Source organism: Chenopodium quinoa, unplaced genomic scaffold (genome assembly GCF_001683475.1).
Source record: "Chenopodium quinoa cultivar QQ74 unplaced genomic scaffold, ASM168347v1, whole genome shotgun sequence".
NCBI lineage: Eukaryota > Viridiplantae > Streptophyta > Magnoliopsida > Caryophyllales > Amaranthaceae > Chenopodium > Chenopodium quinoa.
This window is the reverse complement of record NW_018743608.1, coordinates 554,192-576,906: the sequence shown is the minus strand read 5'-3', so window position 1 is coordinate 576,906 and position 22,715 is coordinate 554,192. Positions and strand designations below refer to the sequence as shown.

At 39.5% G+C, this 22,715-nt stretch overlaps 1 protein-coding gene across 1 annotated transcript; it reads right to left on the bottom strand.

Annotated features, from left to right (window-relative positions):
* Window positions 1–872: 872 nt before the first annotated feature.
* On the bottom strand, window positions 873–4,181 carry LOC110682885 (heat shock cognate 70 kDa protein 2). The gene is made up of 2 exons (XM_021859225.1): window positions 3,862–4,181; window positions 873–2,841 (listed from the first exon to the last, which is right to left on the bottom strand). Exons 1-2 carry the CDS (start codon window positions 4,073–4,075, stop codon window positions 1,112–1,114), a joined length of 1,944 nt encoding a protein of 647 aa, XP_021714917.1. The 5' UTR covers window positions 4,076–4,181; the 3' UTR covers window positions 873–1,111.
* Between the last annotated feature and the right edge of the window lie 18,534 nt (window positions 4,182–22,715).

Genomic DNA, 22,715 nt, shown 5'->3' with positions numbered 1-22,715 from the left:
TTAGCCCTACATGATCAGTCAAAATGAGATATCACTTAACCCTGAAATATTCAGATTAAGGATGAATCCGTCTGACTCAATGAATTGCATATTTATAGCACTGATATTACCAAAATTTACATAAACCATAGTGATTCAATCATGATAAAAATCACTAATGTACAACATACACTAGGCTAACAATTGGAAAAATGATCATTGTTATGCATTTATCATTGCATGAAATTTAACAATGTATACCTGTTTGAGTTGACCTCAGCGCACTTTGACAGAAAAACAATCTGATCGTTCAGGTTTTCCAGGCTTTAGCTTCAAATCATAACTGGAGAATACTACACCCAGCTTTCCTAGTTCCAGCAACATCTCCAGCAAGTCTCATTTGCCTTTTGACATTCAATATGCATCCATCTGTGCTTCCAGATTGCCTTCTGTCCTGCAACATAAATTCCACAACAGAGAATGGGGCAAAAGGTAAACGAAGAGAATGAACCAAAAAAGGCAGCATGATAAATATCATTTTCCTGAAATAATGGGAAACAAAATCCGACAAATATAACCAGTCAATGGCAGCTTTACTACTGGTTCACTCTAATCTCTTTAAAAATCTAGGTCTGAATTCAACTTGTTTGAAGTTGAAATTGTTGCTGTACTAAATTCGTCAAGTATATATGCTCTTTAAGATTTTGTCAAATTTCAATAGTCATTTTTTGTGGGATTTAAATAGGCGTTCAACAAAGTGGACAAACAAATAATCAGATTAATAGACTGCTCTTTTTTCAGCTTTTAAGAGTGATTTAAAACATAGTACAATTCTTTACCTGACAAAATAAGTAGGCTCAGAACAACATTAGAAAAAATGGCAAACAAGAACTTAATACGAAGACAACTCAAAACTCAATATGCCGGTGAAAATGTATGATTTTTCTTCATAAGAGTTGGCAACTTGGCAATAAAACCTAATGTAAACTTGTCCTACAGCAAAATGCAGCTGTTACAATCCCAAAATAACAGTGATTTTTAACTCACTGTTGATACCATTTTCCAAAAATCAATTGTCTAAACAAGAAATTAATAGAGTTGCATATTTTTAAATAAAACTGAAAGTAATAACTTAGTCAACTTCCTCGATCTTGGGACCAGCACCGCCACCAGAAGTGGGACCTTCATCCTCCATGCCACCGCCCATGTCACCACCAGCACCTTGGTACATCTTGGCGATGATTGGGTTGCAAATGCTCTCAAGCTCCTTCATCTTGTCTTCAAACTCATCGGCCTCAGCAAGCTGGTTGCCGTCCAACCATTGGATGGTGGAGTCAATGGCATCCTCAATCTTCTTCTTGTCATCGTCAGAAAGCTTGGCACCGATCTTCTCATCCTTAACAGTGTTCCTCATGTTGTAGGCGTAGTTCTCAAGAGCATTCTTGGCCTCAACCTTCTTCTTGTGCTCCTCATCCTCAGACTTGTATTTCTCGGCTTCCTGAACCATCTTCTCAATTTCCTCCTTGGACAACCTACCCTTGTCATTGGTGATTGTGATCTTGTTCTTCTGTCCAGTGGTCTTGTCCTCAGCAGAAACATTCAAGATACCATTGGCATCAATGTCAAAGCAGACATTAATTTGAGGAACACCCCTGGGTGCTGGGGGAATGCCAGAAAGCTCAAATTTACCCAACAAGTTGTTGTCCCTGGTCCTGGTCCTCTCTCCTTCATAGACCTGGATCAACACACCAGGCTGGTTGTCGGAGTAAGTGGAGAATACCTGCTCCTTCTTGGTGGGGATGGTGGTGTTCCTTGGGATAAGAACAGTCATAACACCACCAGCGGTCTCAAGACCAAGAGAAAGAGGAGTAACATCCAAAAGCAAAAGATCTTGGACCTTCTCGTTTCCTTCACCACTCAAGATAGCAGCTTGGACAGCAGCACCATAGGCAACAGCCTCATCAGGGTTGATGCTCTTACAAAGCTCCTTGCCGTTGAAGAAATCTTGCAACAATTGCTGGACCTTGGGAATCCTAGTGGATCCACCAACAAGAACAACATCGTGAACGGTGCTCTTGTCCATCTTAGCATCCCTCAAACACTTCTCAACAGGCTCCATACACTTCCTGAACAAGTCCATGTTCAACTCCTCAAAACGAGCACGAGTGATAGGTGAGTAGAAGTCAACACCCTCAAAGAGAGAATCGATTTCAATGGTGGTTTGAGCAGTGGATGAAAGAGTCCTCTTTGCCCTTTCACAAGCTGTCCTCAACCTCCTGAGAGCCCTTGGGTTTCCACTGATATCCTTCTTGTGCTTCCTCTTAAATTCCTGAACGAAGTGGTTGACCATTCTGTTGTCAAAGTCCTCACCTCCAAGATGGGTGTCACCAGCGGTGGCCTTGACTTCAAAGATACCCTCCTCAATGGTAAGAAGAGACACATCAAAAGTACCACCTCCAAGATCAAAGATGAGCACATTCTTCTCACCAACACTGGTGGCCTTCTTGTCAAGACCGTAAGCAATGGCTGCAGCAGTTGGCTCATTAATGATACGCATAACGTTCAAGCCAGAAATAACTCCAGCATCCTTGGTTGCCTGACGCTGAGAGTCATTGAAGTAGGCAGGGACGGTAACAACAGCGTTCTTCACAGTTGAACCAAGGTAAGCCTCGGCAATCTCCTTCATCTTGGTAAGGACCATGGAGGAAATTTCCTCAGCAGCAAATTGCTTGTCCTCGCCCTTGTAGCTTACAACAATCATGGGCTTCTCCCCTGGTCCGGGTGTAACCTTGAATGGCCACAACTTCATGTCAGCCTGAACTGATGCATCACTAAATCTCCTTCCGATCAACCTCTTAGCATCTGCATTTAAATCATACCATATTCCCAATCAGATGTGCACAGACAGCAGAAAATTAAATAAAAGTTCTAAACAGAAATAGTATAAAACACAACCTTTCTACCTAATTTCTAAACCACAACATTATACATCATTATCTGCGACGATAACCACAGAAATATCTTTATCAATGTAATTAATTTATTTTATCATTACAATGCAATTATATTACTTAAAAACAGCACATTATTTCATAATGCAAGACAGCAAAATCACCAATATATCAACTTTTCTTCACTAATTCATATCATTAACCAACCCGAAACACTAAAGTGACCCATGTGAAAGCAACAAGACCATAAATAGAACATTTGTTAAATTCTAAATAACTCAATTGCAATTTAGCAAAGTTATCATTACTGTAAACATAGAGCTGAATATCGAATACATTCACAATTGCTCAATGATTTAATAAAAAACATAGATCCATGTTTTCTGGTTTAGCATGTTATATCGATATCATTCTAATTTCTTCCAAATATAGCAGCAAAATCATACTCTGGTGTGTAACAAAAGTAAAACATAAAATTTTTACACTGAATTAAAACTATATCAACCTAAATTTAAACAAATATTACTATTAAATTTAAACAGCAGATTTACTGTTCAGAACGTCAAGATCTGATTTCAACATGTACAGTTCCAGATTTAAATCTAAGTTTCGCGCGTTTATACACAACTATTTACACAAGTCACAATAACTTTGTAGAACCTAATACATTCAAATTCAACTCAATTCAGCATAACACGGATCCGAAAAACTAAGCAAAATCCAAGTCTGGTTCAAATTCAAGTCAACTCCAAAACTAAGCAAAAATCATCAAAAACTACTAAAACAGATCAAATAAGCATTATCAACCACTAAACAATTCCAAGTACTAAAATAGCATGAACTAAAACAGATCTAAAATCAACCTCAAAACAAACCAAATTAAACCCAACAGATCTAGAATGAAATAGTACGAGAGAGAAAGAGAGCATACCAAAGACGGTGTTAATGGGGTTCATGGCAACCTGATTCTTGGCAGCATCACCAATCAACCTTTCGGAATCAGTGAAAGCAACATAAGAAGGGGTGGTTCTGTTACCCTGATCATTAGCAATGATCTCAACACGGTCGTGTTGCCATACTCCAACACACGAGTAGGTCGTGCCGAGATCAATACCAATGGCGGGACCTTCTCCTTTACCAGCCATTATAATCTTCCGTTAGTAGAAGAACGGAAGAAGAAGAAAGTTGAGGAGAGAAAGTTGAGGAGAGAGTGAATTGTAACAGCGGCTGAGAGAGAGGAGGAGAAAAGAGTTAGGGTTAGGAGTATTTATAGGCTTATGTCATGTGAAAGGGAAAGGAAAAGACTCAAAAGAGGAGAGTTGAGTTTTTCTAGAATGTTCGGATGGATTTTGGGCCGTTGGATTGAAGTGGGAAAGAAGGGTTGGATTTTGGTGGTCTTTTTGTGGCTTGCGGACCAATGGGGTTTTAGGGTATCACCGTGTATGAGTTGTGCTACTTGCCAAAAATATCTTAGTCTATTCTTCCGAAAAAATACTCAAAAACAAAACAAAACAAAGAAAAAAAAAAATAGAAAAGAAAAAACTTAGTCTAAGGTGTTTTGATGATGGTGGACTAGAGTACTAGACTAGTGGAGATGGGATTTTACTTTTTGAAATTTCTTTTTGCTTTTTTGAATAATTCACGTGTATTAATTTGTTTTCACTTTTTTTGGAGCAATTTTCGCAAATAATACTATATATTGTAAACTAATGTCGTATATACGTTGGTTCAAAAAATACTTTCCCGTTCCCTCTAGGTTTTCTCCTTGGAAGTGTTTTTTGGTTCCTTTTAGGGTTTTTCCCTTGGAAAGGTTTTCCTAGCCTCCATTGTTAGGTTTTTTCAATTTCTTTGAAGGTTTTCCTTCTCTCTTCTCCCTTTTCTCTCCATCTCTATCATCTCTTTTCCTCTTGGTCTCAGTTGTGAATCTTTGTAGGGGTTTTCACTGGTATTTTTACCGGTGGTAAGCCCGAAAAACCTTTCAATTGTTTTCAATAAATAGATCTCATCCTTGTGATGATGATTTTTCTCTTGAGTTATTTTCTTTTTGTGTTTGTTTTGTGAAAATTGAAGATCTAGGGTTTCATAATTTTTACAAGAATCCGAAGAACCACATGAGTATTTTCACTCAGACAACTACGCATCAGTGGATTTCAAGCCGAATCAGTGCGAACTCACAATTTGTATTGCTTCAGATGAAGTTTTTTTATTAAGGCGATTGTTAATCAAATCTACGATGTATTTAGTTTTAATTATGTTGGAATTTTTGATTTTTTAGGAATTATATGTAAGTGCCGTTTTTTTTTTTTATTAATGAAATCCCTTTTCTTCTTGTCAAAAAAAAAATACTTCCCATTAGCAAATTGGAGAACCGTCCACGTAAGCTCAGTTATTAGGTTTTTTTTTAATCCTAGCTGGTATTAAACCGCTAATATTGATTGCGTTTCTAGTTTAAATTAGGGGTGAGCAAAAAAATCAGGATACCCTAAATCGGAACCGGAACCTATTAGGAACCGCAGGTTCCGGAACCGGAACCTCTTGTACAAGAGGTTCTGGTTCCGGGTAGCAAACTGGAGAACCTGTTGTAACAGGTTCCGGTTCAGGTTCTCAATTTTTTGGAACCGGAACCTGTAGGGTACCCTGTACCTGATAAAAGTATCACTTAATTTCAAATTATACACTAATTCTTACTTAATTTTTAAATAATAAATATCAAAATTACAATTATAAAAATATATATATTAAATTTGTTAGACAACTACTATTAGTTTGTCTTATTTGCAAGTTGCAAACATAATAAATTAGTGACAAACCAGTTTTTTATTATAAAATCCGCGAAAAAGTTAGTGAGTATATTATAATAGAGGGTACTTTGAATCGGAACCGGTTCCGGTTCCCAATTTCCAGGAACCTGTTCAACAGGTTTCGGTTCCCATTTTGAGTAACCTGTTGCAACAGGTTCCGGTTCCTGAAATTTTTACAGAGTACCTTGTTATGCTCACCCTTAGTTTAAATAGAACCGCTAATGGTGTTAGAGGTTCTTCAGATAGAACCTCTAATAGTCTAATGGTACCACTTGTAAGGAGGGTGTTCCCATCGTAAGGAGTACTCTATTTAAATGCCCATGGCCCTTTAAAATCCTAGGACTTTACACTTGTTAGGGTGTATTAGGATTTGTATTCCTGACTGTTTGGGGGACCTTGAATTAGAAATGATTCTATCATACACACTTTTTTGTAAGGAACAAGTAGGAGTCGCCAATGAGTTTTAGGAAAACCCATAAACCTCGTTCATGCCTTTCTCCCAAGTAGAGTTCCAGGGATATTTAGCATGAATCATAAGTTTAACCATGCCCAAATTGGTCTACATAAACCAGAAATGAGTTCGGGAGCGAGGGTACTAAGATAACGTTCCCTTTAGAGGGGAATCGCGATCCTAGCCCTAGTGCGGCCTCTACTAGCTCTTCCTTTTGCACAATTTCATCACCAAACAATATATGAAACGTGATACCTATAACTACGTTAGTTGATTTTATTTACACACATCAATTCACGTAGGAATTACATCGTAAGGTCGTTATTCTTATTTAATTAAATTCGTGAAAAGAACAAGAAAATAAACAATATTCGCCTTGACTTAAGTGATCAACCAACAATTATTTTATTCAATTCTAATCTTTATTTAACGAAAGATGCTATATGGAATTGATTAATTAATTATTTTAAAGGTGATCAAACAACACTAATTAATTAATTAAGGTTCTTTTAAACAAGAAAATAAATGTGATTTAACTAAGTGCTCGGGAATTTACCACTTCTCTTTGCTAGATCTCCGTTTAGAATACTTATGGATTCCTTCTTGTTGGGGAACCTCCACCGTAGTAACAAAGTATCAAAGGGGTGAGTGTTTAGGACAAGAGGGTTAGGAAGCACAAGTTAACAAGTATTTTGCCAGCGTTTTAGGTTATATTCTGTGTGTTTAAGCCTCGGATTAGGGTCTTATTTATAGGGAATGATTAGGTTTAGGGTTAAGAGCGTTCTGCCGCAGCAGGTGCCGCGCGCAACTGGATAAGTTGCGCGCGGCAGTCACGCACAAGTGAATAAGTCGCGCGCGGATTATGCGCGCAGTTATTTGTCTTGTGCGCAGCTCTATGGTAAGATTCGATTTTCCAATATTTTGATATTCTAAATCTTTCGCGAGCGCATCTCCAGAAGTTGCGCGGAGTTTTACGCGCAACTGAATAAGTTGCACGCGACAGCTGAGCGCGACTTTGTGAGATGCGCGCGACATTTTCCGCGGCAACTTAAATTTTAACCTAGACGCTCCTAAATCCGTCATTATTGGGTTTTAAGCACGGGCTTAAGCCTAATTATGATCGGGTTTAGTTAATTGGACCTTGTATTGGCCTTGTTCTTTTATTCGGGCTAGTCTTTTGTGTTTTGTGGCTTAACCAGTTATCCATAAGTATTCTTCACTTTGACCCAACATGAAGATGACTTTATTTATCGTCATTACACTTCCTGTCGGGACAAGAGGCCAAAAGTAGATGTCTACACCACTAATTTTTTTTTTTGTTTTAGACAATCAAGGAAACAAAATTACATGCCCTTTCTTGCTGCAGTTGCAAGTTTATGGCTGCAAGACTCTACTTCTACTACTTTCCTAATCACAAAACTTTGGAATAAAAGAGCACATTTTTTTTATTTCCTCCACAATTTGCTTGATCTCCCTTCTAGCTCTGCTGCTATCCGAGACTGCTTGGGCAAACTCCATAGAATCAATAAGCATCACAATGTTGTCCCTCTCTAAACTCGGGCTTTGTAGAGCCATTAATGCCGCTTTAGCCTCAGCTTGACAGGGTGAAGTAGCAAAAACAGGAATTTTTCCCCTGTCAATTACAATACCTCTGTCTTTAATTACCCACCAAACAATTGTTCTCCAAGCGTTGCTATGCTTTCTGCCTATTTTCTTCCACGCATCATCAATGATGATGGTATACCTTTGGTGTTCTAACTCGTCATTGGCCTGATTTGAATTGTAGCGTTGGTTCCTGTCATCATCTTCGTCGTTGGTTGCCACTGGACCCTTTTGTCCACCTATTTTGGTGTTAGTCCCTGCGTACCATCTACTCTTCTAGTGTTGCACCAAGCTGATAATACTCCGCGGGGAGACTAAGGAATTACTAAAGCTAACAGAATTTCTTGATAACCAGATACTCTAGAGAATGCTCACAAAATCCATGGTAGTATCATATTGAGTGTCATTAGTGGATAGAAAGTATAATAGGAAGTTAGATACCCAAGTACTTATGTTAAGATTTCTTCCTATATTCGATCGAGTTGATTCCCAGGTTACTACATCTCCAAATTCTTGTAGTCACTTCACAATCTCTGAACAGATGGCATGTGGTCTCTTCCTTCGCGTTGCATAGTTTGCAATTTGTGTCAACGTCAATGCCCCTCTTCTTTAGGTTACTCAACGTGGGCAGAACATTGTTTAACAGTTTCCATGTAAAGATCTTGTGCTTAGGCCAAATTTTTTATTTCCACCATTTTTTCTAGAAGGAAGAAGTCGGAGTCCCATTGATGCTGCTACCTTGTGCCTGCCAATATCCTGATCTTAGAGAATAATGCCTCGTACTTGAAGGACCCCAATCCCAACCATCAGATTGAAGTTGGTTAAGGGGGTGAATAGCTAGGATATCCTTTGCTATAGCGAGGCTAAACCATTTCCATACTAAACCCACCTTCCATTTGCCTTGCTCGTCAAGTAGCTCACTGATAAAGACTGGTTTTTGCTCTGTAGAACAAAGCTGGTTGTCCTTGCACTTGATAACATTGTTAGTCACCCACCAGTCATGTTCCACCTTTATACTTTCACCATTAGCTATGGTTCTTCTAAGACCACCTTGCAAGTGAGAAATTCTCTTGAATATGCTTCTAGCTCCCCAAGACATTGAGCTCTTCATCTCACCTCTTCGCCCTTTGTCAAAACAGTCATCCTTGTACTTAGCTCTGAAAATCTTGCTCACGTTTAGTTGCGGGTTAGAGTGCATCCTCCATGCTTGCTTGAAAACAAGAGCCTGGTTAAGACTCTTAATGTTTCGCAGACCAATACCTCCATCATGCTTGTGATTTTCGAGGAGAGACGTTTTCCTCTAGTAGATAGGTCTTTTCTCCATTGAGGAGGACCACCAGAATTGCAAGATAAGAGATGACAACTTTTTGGTGATTTTTTGGGGTTGGAGATAGCTGCTAAGAATATGGCTGGCCATGGCGATAAGAATGCCATTTATGAGAATTAATTTTCTAGCTTGAGATAATTTGAGGAATTTCCATGACGGTAGCTTGGAAGCAATTTTATCCACAATTTCATGAAACACCCCTGTGGACCTTCTATCGACGTCCATTGGACATCCCAAGTAGGTTCCCATCTTCTCATTTTATTTAACCCCTAAGATTCTTTTCAGAATTTTCTTGAACCTCAAAGGCATGTTTTTTGAGAAGATAACATATGACTTATTGAAGTTTACCATTTCACCAGAGAGATTGCAGGATTGGTCAATAGTATTCTTCATCACACCAAAGTTTTCAATATCAGCTTTGAGGAAAAACAGAGCGTCGTCGGCAAAAAAGAGATGAGAAATAGCTGCCCCCGAGCGAGAGGCTTTAATTCCTCTAAGGCTGCCAGAGATTTGCAGGTAATCAAGTCTTCTCAAAAGAACCTGCATACATAATATGAAGATGTAAGATGAGATCGGGTCTCCTTGTTGTAAGCCCGAGTTAGGCACGATTTTCTCTGATGGTTTCCCATTAATGAGAACACGATAGGAGACCGTAGTGATGCATTTCATAATCCATTGAACCCAAATGGAGGGAAAATTCATTTGGATTAGAACATTTTCCACAAAATTCCAGCTAATCCTATCATAGGCTTTGTTAAGATCAACCTTCAGAATACTTTCAAATTTTCCCGAATTTGCCTTCTTCGTAATTTTGTGGAGTAATTCATGGCCTACCAGGGTGTTGTCCGAGATGGACCTCCCTGGAACAAAAGCATTTTGGCATTCGCCCACCAGGTCACCTATGATATGTCGTAGTCTCTTCACAAGGCATTATGATCGATATGATCTTGTACGAAGTATTGCACAAACTTATAGGTCTAAAATCTGACACCAACTCAAGGTTATTCACTTTTAGGATGAGAGTGATGAAAGTTTCATTTAGCTCCCTAAGTAAATACCCTCTCTAAAAAAAGTCGAGCAAGAGACAAACACATCATCTTCTACTGTCTTCAAGTTTTGTTGAAAGAATGAAGGAGGTCCTGTTGATTTGTGGCCCTTCATGCTGAAAGCTGCTTGTTTCACGTATTTTTTTGTGAACGGTTTCCCCAACAAGCTAATGTGCTTATCAGAGAGCTGTGGAATAGATTGTTTCCAGTCATCCCAATTGCTGCAATCCCACTCTTGAGGGGTACCCACATGAAATAAGTCTGTAAGCAAATTGTTAAATAAATCATGAATAGAGGAATCATCAGATCACCAGGTTCCATCATTGCTCATTATTCCCTTAATTTCATTTTTCATTCTCCGGGTAGTAGCACACTTGTAGAAGAAGGAGGTGTTGAGATCAGAGAGATTATCCCACTTTGTCCTTACCCTTTGTCTCCAACACTTCTGCTTCATAGTGATAGTATGGATAACATTTCTCCTAGCATTAATGTCAGCTTGCATATCAGACTATGTGGAGATTGAACTCTGTAATGCTGCTGCTTCATCAGAGATAGCTTTCCAGTCAATGTGGTTGGAACTTTTGAAGCTCAAACACCAACTTATACAGATTTTAAGGGTTCCCCGTAACTTCCTTTGGAGAGAGAACATAGCAGGCCCTTGCTTACTTTTTCCCCATTCTATTCTGACAGCTTCTCTAATTTCAGGAAATTCAAGGCACCAATCTTCTAATTTATATGGTCTTATCTTTTTTGAAGGTTTAGAATAGGTTGAAAGAATAATGGGGCTGTGGTCGGAAAGAAGGATGGGAAGGTTTAGAGTGAATGCATTTGGATATAAATTTCTCCATAAGTCATTGTCATAAGCTCTATCTAGAGTTTCAAAGATTGCCTCATCATTGTCTCTATTATTAGTCCAAGTGTATCATTAGCAGTTCTTTTAGGTAGAACCAGGGCTGTCCTAAACTTTTTAGGGGCCCTGTGCTATTTAAAATTAATGAATTTTGGTGTTAAAAAAAAAATTAATGAATTTCTATATAATTTTTTATTATCTCCATTCCATAATAATTGACACGCTTAAACTTAACACACATGAATGTTATTAGGATCGGGATTCTACTTTGGATCGGAAGATAGAGGTAGGATCGAGTCGTAAAATCGGATTGTAGGATCGACCGATCCTACAAAAATTGCAAAAAAAAAAAAATTACTAAACTGTATCAAATATTTATTCATATTTAAACTAAATTAAGTATATAATAATAATATTTCTATTTTTAAAAAAGTTATTTCCTTAAATACATTACATGACAATATACATACACAATCTAAATTTATAATAATACTTGTTAATTTTATATTCTAATTCTAATAATAATAATAAAAAAAGTTAACCTCTGTATAAAAAGAAAAAAATAGAAAAAATGATGTGTTACATGTCTATAAAATCCAAAGAAATTAGCTTCCACTCACTAAAGAATAAAGATTATTAAAAGTTTTGTATAAATTTTACATGCTTGCACTAAAATTAGATAATTAAATTCGTTGTAACATAATCAGTTACATCGATTAAGTTAAATTCGAGTGAAATCGGACATGGTTGGAACCACGGTGTCTACCAACCAAGAACAATGGTCGGCCCACAATTTAGCTTATTTTAAACAAAAATAACTAAATAATTAAAAATTAAGTGGATAAAATTAAGAAAAAAATAATAAATGGGAAAGAAACCATATGAGCAAGCCCATACTCAAGTCCACTAAGATAAAAATGTTACTTTTAAGCTTATTTTGTAGAATCAATAGAATCGGTCATAGGATCGTAGAATCGTTATCGATCCTACCGATCCTATACGATTCTACCGTTTCTATGGGCGATTCTACCGCAAATCGATTCTATGGACGATCTAGATCGACTTGGTATATTAGGATCGTAGAATCGCACGATTCTATGATCCGGATCACGATTTCGATAACTATGACATGACAATATGTGAGTTTAACCTGTTATTAAGCATTATCTTTTTTTTTTACGAGAACTTAAATTATTTAGAATGAAATTTGTTAGCTTAAAAATAAAATTATTTAGAAATTATGATAAGTAATTAAACTTCATATTAAAAGCTATATACAAACATTGTAAATAATACTACTTTGGTTTTTTCAATAAAAATATAGAAAATTTAACCAAAGGGGGGGAAAAAGAGTTTAGGTGTGTGTGGGGAGAGTCGAACGTGATCCACCGACCAAGGCTCTGAATCAATGAATAGCTACAAAAACCAACTCAACACTTTGTTATAATTTGCATTTATTCATTGTATATTGTTTTTATACTTATACTGATTTACAGATTTTTGGGCCCCAAGTAATATGAGGCCCTGTGTTGTTGGGCTGTTTGCACAGCCCAATAGCCGGCCCTAGGTAGAACCTCCATCACCATTATCAATTCCTTAGTTAAAGGTACTTTGTATTAAGGAGCAAGAGTGACCATTCCCGCATACTGTGACTCCATGGACGATGGCAACAATGAGGTGATGAATTAGGCACCAGTTTTAAGCAGTGTTGTCGATATTGGAGTAACACTAGTGAAAATGGACTATCATGCTTTTTGATGCAATGAGTAGCGTGCTGTAGAAGACGGGGAAAGCCTTTTTTTTACAACTCATAAGAAGACATTGAAATATCTTTCGCTGGAGCATATTGTCAAGTAAAAACCGCATATGACAATAACGGTTCTTTACTAAAACCGCTAAGTCACTACGGTTTTAATAAATGAACCACTAACATCATAAGCAGTTTTAAGCCTCAGAGAATTAAAAGAACACGACGAACCTTAAACTAGTCCTATGTGGACGGTGATCAAGTGGCCCAATGAGCATGTGACACGTGTCACTCTAAGAGGCATCCAAATGGACTCCCTAGATGCTGACACGTGCCATGCATATATAGCACCTGAGAAATGGCAGCCTTCAAGGCCCAGATCCCAGTGTAGTCGTTACACGGCGCTTCCCTAACTCCTAGATCATCAAACCCTAGGTAAGGACACACTTTTCTAGGAACCTATAAATACGGAGATTCCCCCAATAATTGGGACGTCTTAATCATTAGGACATTTATTGCTCTCGAAAACAGAGAACACCTGATCTCGGAATCCGAGAAGATACTTATTTTCCGCACGTTTTACTCCAAATCCGTATTAATTTAATCTTCGGAGGCGGACCTTCGACCATCCAGAGCTCCGTTAATTTTGTAGGTACAGGCGCCCTTGTTGGATCCAGTCTTCAAGTCGTAACTCTCCCAAGGGACATAAAAACACACAAAACATTTGGCGCCATTAGTGGGGATCGAACCCACGATCACGTACATTCCAAGGTACGAGTTCCACAATGACAATTACTCCATCCTCATGGAGATAAAGGATCGGCGGACCTTAGAGAAGCCGACCAATGAAAGGTTCCGCTGAAAATCGGAACAAAAACAAGCATTGTCATTACCATGAGGATGTCGGCCACGACACTAACGACTGCTTCAGCCTCAAGCGGACGCTTGATCTACTGGTCGACAAAGGGGTGCTGAAATCTTATGTAAATTCCAAAGTGACTTCCAAAGCGAATTCAGGGCAATCTAGCAAAAAGACTCCCCATCCTGCTAGTGTTCCGAAACCGATGAAGAGCCGGTCTACACTATAGCAGGCAGATTCGGTGGAGGTGGCCCTACCATGCGGGGCACCAAGGACCATCTCCGAAAGATGGTCCATTCTGTTTAAGAGGGATAGGTGACTAGCACATCCGCCTTCCCCGAAGTCATCATCACCAAAAAGGACAGAGGCAAAGTCCGTCGGTCGCATGATGACCCTATGGTCATATAATGCAAAGTGGCAAACCAAAAGGTTGGCCGCATATTGATTGACACAAGAAGATCCTCTAACATCATCAGCCGCAAATGTCTATCCAACCTCAAATACAGGCCGGATAGCATGTAGGATGTCTCCCATCCCCTTGTTGGATTTGGGGGAGGAGTTGTGCACCCAGTCGGACGGGTAGATCTGCCTGTCCGCTTGAGAGAGAAGGGAAGCAGTCAGCACATGACCATCCGGTTTCTGATGGACGAGGAGCCGACTGCCTACAATCTCATTCTTGGCTGACCCACTCTTAACGAGTGCAAGGCCCTAATCATACCTTTCCTCATGCTGGTCAAGTATGAGAGGGATGATAGAATTGTTGGCCCCTAGAACGGGGACCAAAAGACGGATCGAGAGTGCTATCTCTCGGACGTCAAGCCCGTAGCAGCTGCAGCCGGTCAAGGAAAAGAGACAATAGACCTTGGTGAAATCAAGGATGATCATCCGGCCCCACCAGCCACCAAGAAAAGAAAAACTGAACCAACTAGTGGTGGTCAAAGAAGAAAAACAATAGCAATCACTGACCGGGGAACGGCCAGATGACCTCCATCCCTAGCCAGCTGGTGAGCACATTGAAATTCATCTAGACGAAAGTCATCTAGAGCGAACTATTAAGGTTGGGACGACTACTTTTGCAAAGATGGGTGCAGACTTGCACCATCTGTTGAAAGAATTCAAAGACATATTTGCCTTTGAAGTGGAAGAGATGCCAGGCATCAGCCTAGATCTTGCTATCTACAAACTCGCCGTGGACCCCAAAAAGAAGCCCATTTGGAAAAAGAAAAGAAATCACGGCGAAGAAAGAAGTCAGGTGGCAGCTGCCAAAGTAAAAAAGCTGTTAGACGCTAGGTTCATTCGGCCTTGTAACTTCCCTGACTGGGTTGTGAATGTTATACTAGTAAAAAATTCAAATGGTACTTGGCGCATGTGCGTTGACTACACTAACTTGAACAGAGCATGTGCGAAGGATAGTTATCCACTTCCATAGGTCGACAGTGTGATAAACTTTATAGCCGGACATGCCCTGATGAGTTTTATGGAGGCTGTAGGGAATATTTCAAGCATCCCACACTTGAGCCCCACTGTGATCATACACTTAAGCATGGTGGCATCCAAAGGGAAGGAAGCTAGAGTAAAGAGTCGCCAACAAGTTTAAGGAACTTGTAAACCGTTCACAGGGTGAAGGTTGCACCCCTTCACGATCCATGAGATTGCTAACTCCATAGTGGTCTGGAACCATGATTGGATATTCGAGGATGAAGGTACAAATCCAACTTAAAAGAGATTGAACTTACCCTAAATATAGGCCTCTACTTTACTCTTCTCGTATTCATGTGCACTTTCTGACTAACATGCAATTATTAGGTTAACCCTAAACTTGTATAATCTATGTTGGTTGAATATTAATGCACAAACAAAACTATTATTGGCGATCACTTGAATTAAAATCATATTAACCTAAACAAGATTATTAATTATCTTATTTAGCATGATTACAAGTACAAATTCCCTTTAAACATGCAAGAGAGGGCGTGATCAAGTAATAACAATAATAATATATCAGGTAACATAATAAATTTTGATACAACAAATGATCATCCGCATAATAATATTCTCATCAAAGCATAATAATATTAGCAAGATCCTAGGCATGATGCTAACAAGATTAATAACAAATCCTAGCATGTCACTAAGCATTAAAGATCAAAGCTTTAACCTTAACATGATACTAACATGATAGAAGAAATAGGAAGCATCCTAAACATGATACTAGTGTAGACACCTAAAAATGTCTCACCAAAACCAATCCCGATGATGAACAACCTTTTACCGTCACTATTGGTCGGGCTCAGTATTTAATCCCGAGAGTGCTTAAAAAATCGTATTTAATTAAATTCAATTTTTGAATAATCCATGGATCAGTCTTGATGTTTGGTCAAAGCATAGTTTTTAATTTCAGCCCAAACCTTTTTTTTATTTTATTGTTTTATTATTTATTTTGGCCCAAACCGTTTATTTATTTTATTTACTTATTTTCTTTTTTTATCCCAAATAATAATAATAGATCAGAAATGGCCCGAAATTATCAATCGACACTTAAAATGCTGAACGAAATTAGGGTTAAAAATGAATTTAGACGGAAAAACGGACTAAAAACTCCCGCGTCACGGCAATAGTCCACCGTGTCACGGGAAATTGTCCCATCTGACGGTGGGGTTCCCCGTGACACGGGGCACCTGCTGTGACACGGAGGTTTTCGTGTCCTTTCTGCGTAAACCCTTAACGCGTTTTCTCCCCCGTTCACTAAATATTTCCCGCGTCACACAACTGTGCACCGTGTCACGGGAATGTTTCTCGTCTGACTGTGGGATTTCCCGTGTCACGGTACACATTGCCGTGTCGCGGTATAATTTTTTATGGTTTTTTTCTTTTTAGGGTTTCGTGTGTTCCCTCAGCACATTTTTTCTATAAATACCCCCTCATTTCTGATGTACGGGGTAGGGATTAATTCTCTATTTTTCTCTCTTCTATGCTCTAGCCTAAACACTATCCTACCCTTCTTCTTTCAAAATTCCTTCTTCAAGCACTCCAAGGAGTCCATACTTTACTCGTGGTTCTGTCCTTAAGCCAAGGAGTGAAAGGTAGAACTGTTTGAGGGTTTGGCCTCAAATCAACTCTATTTAATTTAATTTAATTATTGTTTTATTATTATTTCCTTGAAGTTACTAACTCGTTTATTATTTTATAGTTGCAAGCAAACAGAATCAAAGTAAGAATTATGTTCCTTTTATTTCTATTATTTTTCTAACGATTTTATATTATTGGAATTATTGTTAAATTGCTTCCAATATTAATGTTTATTCTATTATTTTTATTGATCACCATATTGCATGTTTAAAGGGAATATGTAATTGAAAATCAATCCTAATAAGATAATTTGGAAAACCGGTTTAGGAGCCTTTTTAATCTTGTTGTTTAATCAAGTGATCACAATATTTTAGAGTTATGTGTTGCATTAATATTCAACCAATTTAGCACAATAATAGTTTGGAGAAAATTGAATTTTTGTTTGTATGCCTTTGAGATCGCAGGAATGCCTTTCACTATAAGAATCGAGTAGAGGCCAATACGGGCGAATGTGACTCCATGACTCACTTCGTACCATCATCCCCGATCCTCCTTTCGTGGTTCCGAACCATATGGAGTTAGTAATCTCATGGATTATGAATGGGGTGTAACCTTCACGGGTCAATTGTTGTTGCCTTAGTTGTCCCTTATTCGTGATTGCCTTATAATGATCCGTGAACGGCTTACAAGTTCCTTAAAAACTTGTTGGCGGCTCCCTACTTTCTTTGTCCCTAATCGTGTCCCTTATCGTATATGTCAATTCCCACTTCCTATGAGTGCCAAGCATATTCACCACATGCTTTTATGTAAGCGCACTTCGAGCGACGCCTACAATTTGGCGACTCACTGGGGAGGATTCTTGGTTAATTATCGATTTGAGTGATCGATATTTAATTAAGATGAGTGGATGAGACTTGAAAGATTCTTGAAAAAATATTCCTGTGATTGATTTGGCATTTTTGTATAAGCATAGACGTTTTAACGTCGCATTTAGGTCTGTCCCGTAGGAAAAATTGAATAACTTGATTGCGTATAAGGAAAACAGGGCAACAGTCAGATCTTCTGACTGCCGTGCCATGGCAGAATTTGCCGTGTCACGGTGCAGTTTACCGTTTGACGGTGGGATGCACTGTGGCACGGTGGAATCTGGCGTGTCACGGCAGTCCTAAAATCAGTCTGTTGGCTTGTTTTCCCTTCTCACAGTCAACTTCCTTCGATTTTTCTGAAAAAACGTGTGTGTTCTACATGCGTCTTATCCCCGGGGATTTAAGCTCTATCAACCCAAAAACGCTCATGGCAGTAAGGGTTCATCTGAGTTATTAAATCCACCCAAACCATGGAGTTGAGTTTGATTTCATCACGAACTCGCGGAGCCGCCCGTTGGCATACACCCTCAAGGGAGGCTGCCTTGCTAACGCGTCCAAACTCTTAACCATGGTACCCTTTTGACACCCAAAGCTTGACCAATAGTTGAACATAGATCTTGACCTTAGGTTGCGAACTTTTTTTACATCATCGTGACTATATGCTACATGGTTTGTTTGATGCTAACCCTCATGTGTTTGCTCTTTTTGTTTAACCCATGACCGAGGGTTTTTATTTCCACATAGTAATTAGTACGGGCTAAAACTGATTAAAATCTGGAAAATAAACAAATTTAGGCCTGGAATTGCGCACCGTGTCACAGCAGGTGTGCCGCGCCACAGTGTACAATGCCGTGGCAAGGTACATTGCCCCGTCTGATGGTGCTCTGTACCATGTCACGACAGTCAGAACCGTGACACGGTGCCCTGGAGGTTTGTCCAGTCAGCCTTTTTTGGTCTTCGTGCATGCTTATGTGGTTCGTATGTCTGGTTTGGTGTCCCGTCTAGCTGTACGGTCATAACGCGTGTCCATAACCTTCTTAATCACTCACATGTCTTGTTCACACACTTTTACCGTTAGTCGTGCACCATTTCATGACTGTATTTTTAAGGTAGTCTTTTGTCTTTTTTTGTGTCGTTTTTTTTTCGGAGTAAGTCGGATGGTATCCTCCCATTTTTTAAAAAAAATAAAGAGAATTTAAAGTTTCAAAATAAATTAATTTTTTTTTATTTATTTCCGGATGGGTTAAGGTTAAGTTTGGTCATTAAAGGTGTGTTTGTTTCGGTGTCACAGCACTTGGTCAAGAAGCAGGGGTAGATTGTTACGGTTCGAGTCAATCCCTCAACAACCTCTTATACCAAAGAGGCGTACAAGGAAACCACCACAATCATCTCCACAAGATCCATCTCCAGTCTACTTTCAACCAATGGCTACTAAAGAAGATATCGAGAACATAAGAAAGACAATTGAGATGTTGTCTAACATGATGCAAACACTCACCACTATAGTCAACACGGTAGAACAAGACAATCAGAACAATGTCACTGTCGCTGCAATGGACAAGATTAAGGAACAAACGAGTAATATTTCTAAAGAATTCACTTATGTGGAGCAACCTGTCGCCTCTTCGTCCATAAGGGATAAGCTTCCTGAGAAGTTTTCCACTGCTGACATTCCCAAGTTCAAGCCTACTGATAATCCGCTTTTCCATTTGAAGGCCTTTTCTGCGACCATGGCTCTTAAGGGAGTAGATGTGACACTCTTCCCTACGGTGTTCGCTCTTTCCTTAGAGCATGCTTGTCAACAATGGTTCTACTCTCTGGAATCCAAACATGTTGCGACCTGGGAGGATGTTGCTGAAAGCTTCATGAATCGTTACAAGTGTAACATTCAGGCCAAGACTTCTGAACGTGAACTCTCCATTCTCAAACAGAAAGAGAATGAAGGCTTCACCACTTACTTAAGCAGGTGGAGGGAAACAGTTGCGCTCTTGGTGGATCCCCCCAAGGAAAAAGAGATGGTTCGCTTGTTCATTGCCAATTTGACTCATAAGTACAAGCGACACTTGAAGTTTCTGCCGCTGAGTACCTTCGAAGCTGTATACGATATTAGAATCAATATCGAAGATGAACTAATGAAGACTGCTGGTAGCAACAATAATAACAATAGCACTTGGAAAACAAGAAGAACGACGCTCCTTCTTCCTCGTCTTCCAAGCCCAATAATGCTACTAACAATATTAATATCAATGATGCGCTGGCCCTTAATGCTCCTCCTCATATATTCCAAAGGCAAAAGAGGGTTTACACGCCTTTAGGAATGACTTATGATGCCGCTTTTGATCGCTTGCATAGTCAAGGATTGATTATGCCAATTGGACCGTTTCCATAGCCTCGACCAGAGAACAGAACTGCTAGCTATGACCCTAATGCTCATTGCAAGTTTCATCAAGGCAAGGGTCATAATACTGAGAAGTGTTGGAGATTGAAAGATGCGATCCAAGACCTGATTGATGCTAATCAACTTCCTGTCCCTCCAGGGGGCAAGAAGCCTAACATTCAAACAGGCCCTCTTTCTGATGCTTTGGCTATCATGGGAAATGAAGTTTCCTTTGATCCGTCAATATTCATTCAACCTGTGAATGAACCTTTGCCGGAAGTTGTATTTGTCTCGAGCTATGAAGAAGTGAATGTAATTTGGGATAGTGACGATGAAGACGTCTATCTCAAAGATATAGCATGTTCGTCACTTGGTGAAGATATTTATGGAGACCTTGAGGTCAAAGTTCTCACCAGAAGTGGACGGTTTCAACAGCCTAGTCCACCTCCATCTCCACCGCAATCACAACTAATAGTTGATCCCATTGACCTTGTGAACAACGATGTGGTCAAACAATTACAAAAGACCAAGGTGGAAATGAATGTATGGAAGCTTTTGGCCACCTCTCACGAGCATCGAAAGGTTGTGATGAATGCTCTGGTGAAAATAGGAGTTGATGATGATATGACTCCTCAAAGACTGGTTAACTTTCTCACTACTGAGTTGCCAAGTACTAGAAATTTGATTTTTTTTTCTAACAAGGATCTGCCCCCGGAAGGGGACCAACATAACAAGGCCTTACACCTCACTGTGGTGTGTAGGCAGATGAATGTTCCTATGAGCCTGGTATATAATAGCTCTGCAATCAATGTATGCCCACTCCGCACTGCAAAGAAGTTGGGCATAAAGAATGAAGAACTGACTCCCTCTACTCAAGGGATTCGCGCTTATGATAATATTCCCCGTCAAGCCGTGGGTACTATCATGCTAAACATAACTACTGGAGCGATTGAACGTCGCACCAAGTTTCAGGTGGTGGACATTAAGGCTTCTTTCAATCTGTTGTTAGGACGTCCTTGGCTTCATGAGCTAAAGGCGATCCCATCGTCGTTGCACCAGAAAGTGAAAGCCATAGTTGGAGGGGTTCCAATTACCATTGATGCCTCCCCCATGCGCATTCAAGTTATTGATACTCCCATCGTCCATGTTGAACATGGCGAAGAAGATGAAGATCTCTGGGTTTTTCGTTCAATGATGTTCTCATGATCGAAGAAGAGGAGAAGTGTCATCTCAACTTTGATCCTTATTCAAATACCAATGTTAATGCCATTATGAAGAAGCAAGGGTATTTCTCTAGAATGACCCTTGGAATAAAAAAGAAAATGGCTGAATTTTGGGGCCATCCTGGTGCACTTAAGAAAGATACCTTTGGCTTGGGATTCAAGCCAACAAAAGAAGATGTGAAACAAGCCCTCCTGAAAATGAAGGCTCTCAATATGCTCGAATCATGAAGACATAAATGGCCATGGATTCATATCCATTCACCCTCAATGGCCAATATATCAAAGAAGGGGAAGACTTCTCATGCTATGAATTCCCTGAGCCTTTCGTCCACGATGGGAAGCATAAACTAGGATTCGAGATATTCCTTGATTGTGACTTCGTCGATGAAGGCAAAGAACTCTTCACAACTGATAAACCAGCTAGTCCAAGCTCTGATGATCTAAACATTAACCTTCTTTTTGGACTAGAAAAGAATGAATCCAAGCCTGTATGCAATGATGATTCCGAGCTCATTCAAGCTGTTATATCAAGCAAGGATTTTGACCCCTCCAAGTTAATCGTCCATGCTGATGATATTTCAAAGGGATGGCTCAAGACAGTGAAGATCACTACGCCAAGAGGAGAGAAGTTGGAAATAACCGCTGGCGAAGGTCCTATGTTTGATGAGTCTGAGTCGTCTAGGTCCGAGTCCGAGTCTGAGTCTAAGTCTGTAGACGAGTCCTTAGGGTCTGAGGACGACCCTCTTTCTGCTATAGAGTCCAATCCTGAGTCTCTTGTTGAGTCTTCTCTTTCTATCCCAAATAATTCCGGTGAGGTCGCAGCTGACCTTGCCCCTCTTGATGTATTGACCGATGAATTCAATAAAATGAATACCTTTGCTTACGATGCGTGTCATTCCCCTAAACCTGATCAATATTGCTTTGCTAATGATAAAAATGACAAAGAAATAATAAAAGCAATGGAAGAACACGAAAATAAAACAGCAATTATTGAAGATACATAAACAATTAATATTTCCAATGATACGACTATCAAAGAAGTAAAAATTGGATTAACACTAAGTCAAGATGAACGCAAAGAGCTAATTAACTTGCTTAGTGAATTTGTTGATTTATTTGCTTGGTCATACCAAGATATGCCAGGAATTGACAGGGATATAGCTCAGCATACGATACCACTCATTCCAGGTATGAAGCCTATCAAACAAAAGCTGCGCCGTATGAAACCGGATGTGGCCCTCAAAATCAAAGAAGAAATTAGAAAGCAATTGGCTGCAGGTTTCATCAAAGTATCCAAGTATCCAGAATGGATAGCAAATGTGGTTCCAGTTCCAAAGAAGGATGGAAGGGTCAGAATGTGTGTTGATTACAGGGACCTCAATAAGGCAAGCCCGAAAGATGGGTTCCCTCTACCTCACATTGACATTCTGGTTGATAACACAACAAATCATGCACTCCTATCGTACATGGACGGCTACGCCGGATATAATCAAGTATTGATGGCCGAGGAAGATATGGAGAAAACCACATTCATCACACAATGGGGTACATATTGCTATACGGTAAT